The following is a 12,823-nucleotide window of genomic DNA, read 5'->3' as shown; positions in this document are numbered from 1 at the left end:
AGTCCGAAATTTGGGAGTGGTTTGGCCGGGCAGCTGCTGCCCAGGGTCTCTGTTTTAAATATAGGTTTTATGATTATTTAGGTATAACGAGGCCGACAGATCAAGAGGCAACTACCATCGAAAAGAGAGTTTGTTTCTCACAGATCCCAGGAGAGCGAGGCATTGCCACGCTGGGGTTGGGGGTTGGCGGCCTGAAGTCGCACCAGGGTCGATCAAGAGGCAGAGAAAGATGGGGAACTGTGGGCAGAAGCCTTTATTGTGGTTCCCATGGAAAGAAACGGGCAAGGCAGTGTAAGGAGTCCCTTCTAGACAGTTTGCTCACATGGATGGTGATTTAGTGCTGGCTTTGGCACGAAGCCTCAGTTCCTTATCACCAGGGCTGCTTGAGTGTCTTCACGATGGGTGTCTGGTGACCCAAGAGCGGGAGTCAGGAGCAAGCCACAGAACCTTCCACGACCTCGTCCTGCACATCCCACAACCATCTCTTCCACACATGTGATTAGAAACAGGTCACTAAGTCCAGTCATACTCAAGGGGTAGGAGATTGGTTCCAAATCCTGAGGGGAAAATCATCAAGGGGTTTGTGTACATATTTGGAAACTATCACAGTCTCTTTCAGCTGAAGTCACAGAAACTCAACTCAACTTATGTCTGGGGTCACATAAACAAACCAGGGGAAGGAGAGAGTGGATCTGGCCTCTCGGGGACTAGAACTGTGGCCTAAAAAAACTCATTCTCTCTCTCACTCTCTCTCACTCTCTCTCTCACACTCACACACACACACACACGCACACACGCTCCACTCTCTCAGCTGTAACCAACCCCACAGTCTGCTCCAAAGTCACATCCTCACAGACTCTTGTACAGAAAAGCAAGCTCTGGTCGCCGAGGGAGCTCCTGGCGCCTGGCCAGCGCTGTCCAGGCTGGGTCGGGAGGGACTCTGATGGGCCCAGCTCCCTGCAAGGGCTCACACCTTGGACCACGCACTGTGCCTGGGGCTGGGGCTTGGTGACTAGCTGGGCTTGGGTCACATGTGTCTGGAGGACAGGGCCTGGTACCGGCAGGGGATGATGGGGGCTGGCAGGGTTGGAGGAGGAGATGCACACGGACATTGCCAGGTCAGAGTTGAGCGGCCATCCCAGTTGTGTGTCTAACTCTGCCTTGGTCGAATTTATGAGCCAAAGTCCCAGTTGCCCTATTTTTGGAATAACAGGAAAAAGCCACTGCTTCAAACTCTCAAAATGGTAACTTTCCATAGGTGTGGCCTAACCCGTAGGTCTATCTGAAGACTTAAACGTACTGAGCCTGAACCTTTGAGAAGCCACCACTTTCTCACTGTTGACACCCTTTTGAGCCAGAAACCAGTCATGGATGCGGCCGATGGGTGAGCCAAAAGCCTTCGTTTTATTTTCTCCCCTGGGTGCTTCTCTTAAGAACACGGCTCATGCAAATAGGTTAAAGGGACAGCAAGCAAAGCTCGCGGGATCCTGGGCTACCTTCCTGACCTTGTGGAAGATCCCATCTGGAGATGCAAAGGCACCCCCGGTCCAAACAAAGTCTTCCAATGGGAAGATGTGGAGTTCAAGTTTTGTTGCCGAAAGCACTTCCTGGACAAACCCTCAGCAGTTCTTGGGGGTAAACGTCTCCATAGGGTCGGTGAGTGGAGCCTCCCAGGTGTTCACGCTCCCCCTGGTTTCATCTCCGCATGTTTGCGGAGCTGGTTTCCAGCCTCTCAGCCGTGAAAGCAAACAGCAAAGCAGGCCAGTGGCTGGACGTGACCTGTACTCTTGCTTCTAAAATTCCCGTGGCTTTGACTTGATTGCAATCAGGAGAGCCTGGGTTCGAAACCTGGCTTGGCCTCCTTAGCAGCTGCATGTCCTTGAGGAGGTTACTTCACCTCTCCCTGCCTCGATTTCCTCATCTGTAAAATGGGGATATTAATAGCATCCACTAGGTGGATTCTTTAGTGAGGATTAAATGAGTAAATATACGTAAAATGCTTGGGGCATTGCTTGGAGGAAGCTCAGTCCCGGGGTCACTTGTCACCTCTCCAGCTGGAGGGGCTCCCAGTCTCTCCCCCACCTGGTGATCTCATCACCCCCATCCTTGCTGCCCCAGCTTACACCAGACGCCCAAACTGGGGCCCTGCCAGTCCCCGGAGTCCCTCCTCTCAGCGGCAGGGGCCTCTTCTAGCCACCTTCTTGGGGTCACGGAGCCGCACAATCAAAAACACTCAGCCCAGTCACCCCAAAGAATGTGGAAGCAGTTGGTTGCAGGAAGGTTTTTTTCTTTCTTTTTTTTTTAAATTTATTTTTGGGCCACACTGCACGGCATGTGGGACTTTAGTTCCCTGACCAAAGAGCGAACCCACGCCCCCTGCAGTGGAAGCGTGGAGTCCTAACCACTGGACCACCAAGGAAGCCCCAGGAAGTTTTCAAAAGAGTAACTTTCCTCCCACTGTCCCGAGACCTGCAGGACGCCTGCGTGTCCCCCAAGCCTGCTCTGTGGACTCGCTTGGCCACTGTCCCCTCTACCTGTGCCGTGAACCCCCGTGGCCCAATCTCTGCCTCCAGGGCAATGGGGGCTCAGGTTCTATGCTGTCCTCTTGGAGACCAGTGGGCCTTCCTGGGGGTTTCCCACCCAAAGAAACCAAAACTGCCCACCAGCCCCCAAAATCTAATGCACAAAAGACCCTCTTCCCCAGGCTTCTGCTGGAGTGTCTCAGGCAGAGGCTCCTTTAAGGGGCAGTCAGGCACCCAGACCAGGAGCATCAGGCCCAGGACATCCCTACGGCCCACCCACTCGCTTGCCCATGAACCCGGGAAGTCATTCCGCTCTCCAGGCCTCTGCTTCCCTGTCTGTAAGGTGAGTGTGTAGACTTAGGTGATGCCTGAGGCTCCCTGAGCACTTACAGGCTTAGATTTCTAAGAGTCCTCCTTTCTGCTCAAAAGCCTGCGGTGACCCCTGTGCCCCGGGGTCAACTCCAAGTCCTTGGCCTGGCAGGCAAGGCCTCCACAGTGGCCACCAGTGCCGCTGCCCACCTGCCGGAGCCTCTGGCACCTGCCTGGGCCCAAGTCACTCTTGCTCCTGAAAATGGCCGCCGGCCCACTCCTTCGGCCCCAGCCCCCTCCCTTCCTCCCTTTCCGAGGACCACCTAGGAGTTCCTCAGCCCTGGGTTTAAATTCCAGCTCTCCCGTTGATAAGCTGTGTGGCCTTGGACAAGCTGCCTTCCCTCTCTGAGTCTGGGTTTCCTCCCTTGAGGGGGTTAAGTGCGAGAAGTCCCCAGTATGGGGCCAGAATGGAGCGGGGCCACCAGGTCTGTGAACTGGGACAGGCCTGTGATAGGAGACCCTTATGAAACAGGCTCAGTTGATGGGGGTGAGGGGGGCACTACTGAGGCCCTGCGGCCTCCCCCATGGAGGTAGAGTGTCCCAGACACAAAGAGGCAGCTCTTGCTGGTGTTTGCACACCCATTTCCTAACGGGTAAAGGTGAGTCAGCACCTCACCTGGGGGCGGGGGAGACAGAAATTAACCTGATCGGCTCTCTGACCTCAAAGGAGGAGGGTTGGAGCCAAGACCACTGGGCAGGCCAGACTCCACAGAGTGGAGCTACAGGAGAAGGGGAAGTGCCCAGGGCACCTGGCCACAGCGGAGGGGCAGCGAGCTGAGGGCTGAAGGGGCGTGGCCATGGGGGTGGCGGGAGAGTGGGGGGCCGGAGGAGACCACAGGGACAAAGGCTGGCAGGCGCGGGAGGGCTGGGCTGTCCGGAGAGCTGAGAGCAGCTCTAAGGGTGAACCGGGCAAGGGGATGGGGAATGTTCTGGAGACTGAAGAGTTCATTTCTAGGAGGGCCTGGCAGGCTCCTCAGGCTGCGGACTTTGCAGCAAGAAGCCATGAGAGCTCTGCACTGGGAGTGCCAGGCATTCTGGAATTATCTGACTCCACCTTGTCCAAAGAGCCAGCGGGAGGGGCCGGACAGGCTGAGGGTGCCACAGGAGGCAGGAGGCAGTCACAGTCTTTCGGGAGGGGAGAGATGGGCTGGGATCGGGCAGGTGGCAGGGTGCTCCCGCCAAGGGCTGACAGAGGCTCTGGGAGCTGGAGGAGACCCTTGACCGCACCCCCCACCCCCACTCCCGGCTTCCCAAGCAGCATGGTGCGCCCAGAGCTCCCAGGTCTGCCTTCAGCCCTACACCTGGGCCCTGCCTGCAGGTGACTGTGGGGGACACAGAGAATGGACAACATCAACACTCACTCGGGTGAAACACCTGAGCGTGCGTGTCACTCCCAAGCGGCACGTGTGCACAGCACCTGAGTGTGCAGAGACCAAGCGCCCTGCCTGTGGCAGACGACAGAACTCATCACACAGACGTCAGGGACTGTCTGTTCCCTGCACGGCGGCCCTTCTCCCAGATGGAGATGGTTCCCAGGTTGCCATAACCATGAGTACCCTTGGCGGGGGTCAACCCCCTCCTGCAGGAAGTTGTCCAGGGTAGATCTTTGAGGTTTGGGATCTCATCTTCCTCTCTGGACTTGGAACTCCTCTTTGTCTCCCGGCAGCTCTGGGGACCTGCGGCTTTTCCAGGACCCAGCCCAGCCCTCACCTTCCGAGACGCAGCCTGGGAAGGGGCAGAGGGCCCCCTGTGGCCACCCGGTCCCTCAGTGAGCACAGCACAGCTTTCCTCTCACCGTGTTTATTGGTCCCAAGGGCAGCCCGTCTGCCAGGGGAGGCCAAGCGGGTTCATATCTTGCGGCTTCCAAAGACGGGGCGGTTCACGTGCTCCGGGGAGGCCAGGAAGGCCTGCAGCTTGGGCCGGGCGCTGAGGCGGGCCACGTAGGCCGAGAGCAGGGGGAAGGATTCCAGGCAGCCGGGGACCAGGACCTGGTGACTCAGCAGCAGGTCCAGCAGGTTGTAGTCTGCGAAGGAGATCTGCAGGACAGGGGGCGGGAGGGGGTTTGAATGGGGTCAAGAGAGAGGGGGGCTACTGGGGGTCAGAACTCTGACTACTCCAGTGAACCAGTCAGGTCCCTGCTCTGGTCTCAGTTTGCCCTTCTGAGAAATGGACCTACAACGGGCTGGACCCAGCACTCACCTGGTCGCCCACGATGAAGGCCTGCCCCCCTCGGTTCTGGGACAGCAGGCTCTCAAAAGGCTTCAGGTGCCCCGGCAGCTCCAGAACATACTGGGCCTTGTCCTCCTCCTGTGAAAGGGAGCGCTGCCCGTGGCGGCCCGGGCAGCCCCCCAGCGCCGGCCCTGAGTGCAAGCCCGGCCTGCTCACGTGGCCGCGATGAATGATGCGGCTGCAGTGCCTGCGGAGGTCCTCCACACCGTCATTCACCATGTCCACCAGCGCCGCCTCTCGCTGGTCTTTGCCGTAGAGCCCTGGGTCAGCGGCCAGGCAGAGGGTCAGGTTCTGTCCAGGCTGGGGCCCTGCTGCTCCCCTCTCCCCCAGAAGCCTGCAGGCCTCAGGGCTGGGAAACCAGGTCCCCTGCGTTGGAGGGTCGTCTTTGCCCAACTCTGCTGCTCCCATCTCCACGAGCCCAAGGAACACACCCAGCAGAAGCCCATGCTTGTCTTTGAGACCACACCCTGGGTCCCTGGGAGTCAGAAATTCCCCGCCCACATCGCCCCAAGCCCTTCCTCCAGGTTGTCCCCCTGCAAGTGTGGGCCAAGCCTCTGATCATGCTTCCCTAGGCCAGAGGAGTGGCCGCTTGCGGGGCCTGGACAGCACTTGGCTCTGCAGACTGGTGTGTCCCTCGGAGTGCAGGAGAGCGTGGGGCGAGAGACGGGGAAGCAGGCCGCGGCTGGAGGCCTCTGTCCTCTCACCCTGGGGCTGCAGAAGTTAGGGTGGGCCTGGGCCTGGCTCATCCCACTGGTCTTCTGTCCTCCTGGGACACCCCCCTCCCCACCAAGATAGCCAATGAAGAGGCAGCCACCTCCCTAAGCCACATTCCCACCACCCTTGAAACAGGCCACAGGCCTGCTCACTGTGTGCATGGGTTTTCCAGATTCAGGTGAGGCCAGAGCAGGAAGAAACGGGCAGGAGGTCTACTCTGAAGCTCCTGGGCACACCCACAGTGGCTCTAGCCTACAGCAGCACACACGGGGCGGCTGGTGGCTGCCTCTGAGCTGTCATCCAGGAAACAGGCACAGTGAACCCATGTGGTGCTGACTGGCTAGAGGGTAGCCAGACCTGTATGGCCCCTGCCCGGGGGGACCGGCAGCCCCAGCCCAATAACCCAGAGCCCTCCTAACCCAGGCCCTGCCCCTTCCTCTTGGGCCACGTGGCCTGCCCTCCAGCCACAGGACCGGTGGCAGCAACTCAGGCCCCAGGACATCTTGGCGGGACCCTTCAGGTGCTTTTCTGGACTGGGCTGCCTTCAACCTCAGGACTCACCAAAGGAGCGGCCCAGGTGTCGCAGGATGGCATTGGACTGGTACAGAATGAGGTCTCCATCCTGGAACTTGGGGAGCTGCCCGTACAGCTGGGAGGGGGAAGGGCTCGGTGAGGGACGCTGAGCTCAGCTGCCCCGCACCCTCGTGCTGCCCCGTAAAGGCCCAAATGCTGCCTCAGCACAGTCACTCACACAGGAGGCCTTGAGTGGGCCCTGCAACCAGGACTCCTTGGTCACCACCTCCTCCTTCCAGCTCTGGCCCTGGTCGGCCAACAGCATGCGCAGGGCCTCGCAGCGCCCTGGGGGAGGGGAGGACGGGGTGTGGGGATGGGCAGAGACCCCAGCCTCGCAGCGCCCTGGGGAAGTCAGGAGTATGGGAACTGGACTCAGGGACAGGACGAACTCTAGCCTCCGAGCCTGCTGCGGAGCAGATGGACCGTGGAGAAAGGGTGGAGCCCCCGGCGTGTCTTGCGGGGGGGCGGGGGGGAGGACAGGGAGGCTGACCCAGCCCACAGCGCCCCAGGAAGGGACCAGAGACGATGGATAGAGCGCCCCACCCTTGGCCCCAGAGAGGATGAGGCCCGAGCCCGAGATCCCGGCCCCGCCCCCCGGGGGGGTCCCGCCTCCGTCTCAGCGTCCGCCTCCGCCTCCGCCGCGGGCTGTCCAGACTGGAGGTCCTGCTGGGACCCCTGTCTGTGCCCTTCGCCCTCCTAGAGGAGCAGCGGCCGCACCTCGGGTCGGGAAGTAGACGATGGTGTAGGGCGGCACTAGGAGAGACAGACAGACAGGACGATGAAGGAGGACCCCCGCAGGCAGTCTGGGGGTCGGACTGCTAGGAGAGGGGGTGTCTCAGCCGCCCCTCCCCCCACCCGGTCCAGACCGTACTCACTGACGGCGGCGGAGTGCAAGTGCGGCAGGAAGTGGGGAGGACCCGCAGGCCTCGTATTTAAGGTCCTGCTCCACCCCGAGCCCCACCCCAGGAATCCGCCAAGTCACCACCGAGCGGATCTCGATCTTGGTCGGGGCGAGGTGTGGGTGTGGTGAAGCAGGGCTGGAGGGGCGCACCAGCCCTCTGCAGGGGTGCACCCTGCCTGACGCGTAGTGGCTTTACGAGAGGCACCCACACTTAGCAGCACACAGTCGCTACACCTGCTCACCGCCCCCGAACACACAGCATCCTCAGGGCCCCCAGAGGGCCAGGACTGAGCACCCCAGCACCAGCGCACAGTAGGTGCTCCGTAAATGGGTTTGGCTTGAATGCTGTTTATTTCAATAAACACCCATTTCCGCATCCTCTCTCCTTGATAATAATAGCAAACCCTTAGGGACTGAGGGCTGCCTTGAGAACTTCACGCATATTACAACCCTAAGACTTGGTCCTGTTCAGATCCCATCTTACAGAGGAGGGAACTGAAGCACAGATCGACTTTCCCAAGGTCACACAGCTAGGAAACAGGTCTGGTTGGCTTCAGGGGCCTCACTTTTAACCCTCATTCTTTCTTCTGCAAGGCCTTGTAGTCTCCAAACCGTTTTTTGACTGAGTCGAAGTGCTCTGTACTCTTCAAATACAGCCTGAGCCTGGGGATACGGCAGCTGGAAAGAGAAAGACGAATGAGCAGGACCTCCTGGACCTGGGACGGCTGCGTCCTTCCAGGCAGAACCCGTTCCTGTCTCCCTGCGGTCCCCTCTGCACCCACAGCCCTCTTCTGGCTGCCCCTTCCTGGTACCAGAGGGGCGGGGGGGGGGGGCAGGGGGCGGTCCTCCTTGGGAACTGGGACCTGACTGAGCCTGGCCCGTCTCAGCCTGGCTTTCCTGTCAGAGCCACGAGGAAAGAGGAAGGTGTCCAGGCATAGAAGTATCCACCGCAATCATGGGAAAACACCAAACGCAGTTTATCAGGAACACTTCTTAGCCTCATTGGAGCCCACAGCTGCCTGGGGCTGGGAGGGCATGGGGGAGGTGGCCCAGGAGCCAGGATCTATCCCTGACTCACAGCTGGAGTAACATCTACCCAGCACTTAGCAGCTTACAAAGAGCTTTTGTATAAATGGTTTCACGCCATCTCCATCACACCCTGGGAGGGAGGGAGGGAGGGAGGGATTCCTGTTCCCATTATGCAGAAGAGGACACCAAGGTTCAGAAAGTTTCCACCACCTGCTCTGGCCTGGAGCACGCATGCGCTCCTTTTGTGCACCAGCATCCCAGACCTGGGAGTGTGGGAGGCACCCTGCCATCCAGCGGGCCGGCCTCCTGCCAGCTCACACACCCTCCAGCTATGATACTCCTCAGGTCCCCTGGAGAAGCTGTCCGCCAGGCTGGCTTGACGCTCTGCTGTGGTGTTTCAGTGACTGCTTTTACCCACAGCCCTCTGGCTCCACCGGCCCAGCCTGCGGTCTAGCTCTGTGGCCACCCTATGGCCTCCTGCTCTGGGGCCCAGAAGCACAGCTTGAGAAGCCAAATGGAGCAGACACCTCGCTGTGTCCATCCCCCACCTCCAGTCCACGTATATATCAGCACCTGTCTTTGGTGGGTTTTAAAATATCTATAAGTGCTTTATTGCTACATAAAATTCACCCTTATAAAGGGTACATTCTGTGGGTTTTAGTATATTCAGTGTTGTGCAGTCATCACCACTAATTTCAGAACGTTTTCATCACCCCGAAAAGAAACCCGGTGCCCATTAGCCATCACTCCTCAACCCCACTCCCCCATCCCTTGACAACCACTAACCTGTTTTGTCCCTGTGGATTTGCCCCTTCTGGATTTTTCATGTAAATGGAATTGTACACTATGTGGCCTTTCGCGTCTGGCTGCTTTCACTTAGCAGAGTGTCTGCAAGCTTCATCTGTGTTATAGCACGTGTCAGTACCTCATTCATTTTTATGGCCAAATAATATTCCATTGGTTGGATAGACACATTTTTCATACCCATTTATACACTGATGAACATTTGGATTGTTTCATTGTTTGACTATGAGTAACACTGCTGTATACATTTGCGTACAAATTTTTGTGTGCACTGACGTTTTCAATTCCCTTGGGTAAGTACCGAGGACTGAAGTTGCTGAGTCATACGGTAACGCATTCTGAGGAGCTGCCAGACTCTTTCCCAAAGTGGCGGCACCATTTTATAAACCCAACAGCAGCATGTGAAGGTTCCAGCTTCCACATCCTCACCTGTTGTGATTGTCTGTCTGTTTTCACTCTAGCTGTCCTGGTGAGTGTGAAGTGGTGTCTCAATGTGGATCTGTGTATGGTGTTTACCAGGTGCCAAGCCTGGGTTTGGCTTGTAGGGAACGGAGTAGAGAAGGAGACGTCGTTTGCCATCAGAGCAATCACAGCTCAGCTCAGAGTAGGAGGAGATAAATAGACACATCTTTTTTTTTAGAAATTCTTATTGGGTTTTGTTTTTATTTTTATTTATTTATTTTTTTGGCTGTGCTGTGCAGCGTGTGGGATCTTAGTTTCCCGACCAGGGATCGAACCCGAGCCCCCTGCATTGGAAGCGCAGAGTCTTAACCACTGGACCGCCAGGGAAGCCCCCACTTCCTGGGTGGATAGGTGAATAAAGAAAAAGTCTTTATTCACACATTAATTAGTGTGTCTCAGCAATGAGTGGGCTGGACATCTTGGGAGACACTGAAATAGATAAGACATGGTCTCCAGCCTAATGGACTCTTTGAATGAAGACTGTAAAGACCTACACCAGCAGTCCATCCACCCAGCCATCTACCCACCTCCACCTATCTATCTGTCCATCCATACACCCATCTACCCAATCGTTCGGCCATCCAACAACCAAACATTAGACCAGCAGTCCATCAAAACATCCACCTCTCGGGACTTCCCTGGTGGCGCAATGGTTAAGAATCCGCCTGCCGGTGCAGGGTACACAGGTTTGAGCCCTGGTCCGGGAAGATCCCACATGCCGCAGAGCAACTAAGCCTGTGCGCCACAACTACTGAGCCTGCGCTCTAGAGCCCGCAAGCCACAACTATTGAAGCCCGCGTGCCACAACTATTGAAGCCCACGTGCCTAGAGCCCATGCTCTGCAGCAAGAGAAGTCACCGCAAGGAGAAGCCAGCGCACTGCAACGAAGACTAGCCCCCGCTCACCGCAACCAGAGAAAGCCCGTGCGCAGCAATGAAGACCCAACACAGCCAAAAATAAATAAAAATTAAAAAAAAAAAAACGAACAAAAGACATCCACCTCTCCATTTACTCACCTACTACTCATTTACCTACCCAATCATCCTCGACTTGTCTATCCATCCATCTTTTCATTCACCCACCCATCCAGCCAGCCAACTGTCCATCTGTCTATGCAACCATTTAACCACTAGCCCGTCACATCACCTACCTATCCTTCCATCCAGTCAGCAACCCACTTGTCCATCCATTCATCCATCCATCCGTCCGTCCGTCTGTCCATCTATCCATCCGGCTACTCAATCGTCCATCCTTCCAAGCACCAACCATTCAAACACCAATCCATCAAGTCAGCCTCCCACCCATCCAACCACCCACCTATCCACCCAACCATCCGTCCATTCATTTGTCCACCACTGATCCACCTGGCCATCCTGGACACTGGAGCTGGACACGAAGGCTTTGCTCCTTCATTGAAAATACTTCTGCCCGCTATTCCCTGACCAGTTACAGTTCCCACTCCTGTGGCTTATACTTTGGGACACACATTTCTCAACGCTTCCCACCTTCTTAGATGGTTATTTAGACGTGGAATCTTTCATCACATGTGACATCCACCATGTTTTGAACGCTTCTTATGCGCTGGGAACCTGCTAGGCCTTTTATCATTTAATTTTCACAAAGGCACCATGAGACAGATACTAGGTCCACCTCCACTTTCCAGATAAGGGAACTAAGGCTCAGAGAGGTGAAATATCTTGCTTAGGGTCACACAGCAAATGCATGGGGGAAGCCAGGCCTGCAGGCCCTTTCTATGACCTTGCAGAAAACAGGAGCATCCCTGTCTCTGAGGGATGTTTGCTGTGCTTCCGGGGATGCAGTGCGCTCCTGGCCTCCGGGAGGAGACGTGACCCGGGGGCAGAGGGGCTGAAGGATGCTGAAGCTGAGTCTCCAGAGGATCGATGTGAATGGTCACAACGAGCCCTTCCCACCCTAGACCGCCGGCCGGCGTCCACTCGCCTCTCAGCCCTGGCCTTTCCTTAGACCCTCAGCCCTGCCCAGGGCTTTGTGGAAGATGTCCCCTCTGCCTGCATGGCCACCCGTCTTCATGCGGTCACTCCCTTCATCCCTCTGACCTTGGCTCACAGGTCACTGCCTCAGCCCCCGTCACCGCAGGGTCCCCCTGACTGCCTGTCGGGCCCTCCCCTGCCCTTGCTCCTCCACAGCCGGCCTGAGGCAGGGACTGGTTCCCAGCACCCGGGAAGGCACACAGCAGGGGCTTCACCAACATTTGCTGAAGACTCAGTCTCTGAAGTTTCCTCCAGCCTCTTGCCACCATCACCCTTTCCAGGGACTTCCACCCCTGCCTCCCTCCTGAGGGCCTCCACCCACAGACCCTGCTGGATGCCGGTGCCCGTTCACAGCTGATCCCTGCCGGGGATACTGACGCTTGCCCAGGGCCAAGTTAAACATTGGTGGGCAGCGCCTAGAATGCCGCCCATCCCCCCTTCTCCCCCAGGAAGCCTTCCTGTTGCCTGAATCTGTGCCCCCAAGCACTTGGAGGCTGTCTCTTGGCCCTTTTCTGAATTAGATGTGCCTGAGAGCAGGGCCTTCAGGGCAGACGGGGTCTGTCATGTGGCCCCAGCAGCCGGCCCGGGGCTGGATCCCGGCAGACCTCGGATGTTTGCAAAAGAAATACGTGAATGGATGGCCGTGAGTGGCCGAAAGAGGCCAGAGCCACCAGCTCAGATGGCAGGTGCCTGGTGGGATCTGGTTCCCTTGGACAAAGGTTGATGCGGGGGGCAGGTGAATAAATCATGAGGGGCCTGGAGCAGGGCCGGGGCAGGACGACTGACCTCATTCGGAGAGGTGAGGGGCAGGCAGCTTCGCGGTAAGTGGGCCGGGGCATAACAAGGGGGCACAAGAGGCCACGGCGGGCTGCCTGGCCTACGAGGTTGGCAGAAGCTAAGTGGGAGGTGCAGAGGTACCCCGGGGCTCTGGGTGGGGAGAAGCGGGGAGGTCTGGGGCAGGACTTGGGGGGGATGGTCTTTCCAGAATCCAGGAGCCATCCTGGGAAGGGGGATGGTAGGGAGAATAGGAAGGGCAAGGATGGACAGACAGAAAGACAGACCAATGTGAGAAATAGTCTCACACAACAGAGGGAGGGAAGTGACAAAGAAATGGGGCATGAGTAGGCAGAGAGACCCACAGAGACACAGCTGGACAGACTGTCAACAGAGGACAGGGGGTGGAGAGGGGAGGGCAGGTGAGACGGACAAAG

At 57.5% G+C, this 12,823-nt stretch overlaps 1 protein-coding gene across 1 annotated transcript; it reads right to left on the bottom strand.

Annotated features, from left to right (window-relative positions):
• Positions 1–306: 306 nt before the first annotated feature.
• On the bottom strand, positions 307–7,325 carry GSTP1 (glutathione S-transferase pi 1). The gene is made up of 7 exons (XM_027090379.1): positions 7,283–7,325; positions 7,125–7,160; positions 6,586–6,692; positions 6,396–6,483; positions 5,091–5,380; positions 4,687–4,927; positions 307–557 (listed from the first exon to the last, which is right to left on the bottom strand). Coding segments are annotated over exons 1-6 (711 nt in total). The 5' UTR covers positions 7,284–7,325; the 3' UTR covers positions 307–557; positions 4,687–4,738.
• Between the last annotated feature and the right edge of the window lie 5,498 nt (positions 7,326–12,823).

Source organism: Aethalodelphis obliquidens, unplaced genomic scaffold (genome assembly GCF_003676395.1).
Source record: "Aethalodelphis obliquidens isolate GAN/ISIS:26980383/991018 unplaced genomic scaffold, ASM367639v1 scaffold69, whole genome shotgun sequence".
In the NCBI taxonomy this organism is placed as follows: domain Eukaryota; kingdom Metazoa; phylum Chordata; class Mammalia; order Artiodactyla; family Delphinidae; genus Aethalodelphis; species Aethalodelphis obliquidens.
This window is presented reverse-complemented; position numbering and strand designations above follow the sequence as displayed.

What these genes read in the sequence shown, in the direction of transcription:
- GSTP1 (XM_027090379.1), bottom strand. An exon ending in ACACCTGGGCCGCTCCTTTG is followed by an intron (nt 5,381 to 6,395) that starts GTGAGTCCTGAG and finishes CCGCTGACCCAG; the next exon opens with GGCTCTACGGCAAAGACCAG. An exon ending in CCTTCATCGTGGGCGACCAG is followed by an intron (nt 4,928 to 5,090) that starts GTGAGTGCTGGG and finishes CCTGTCCTGCAG; the next exon opens with ATCTCCTTCGCAGACTACAA.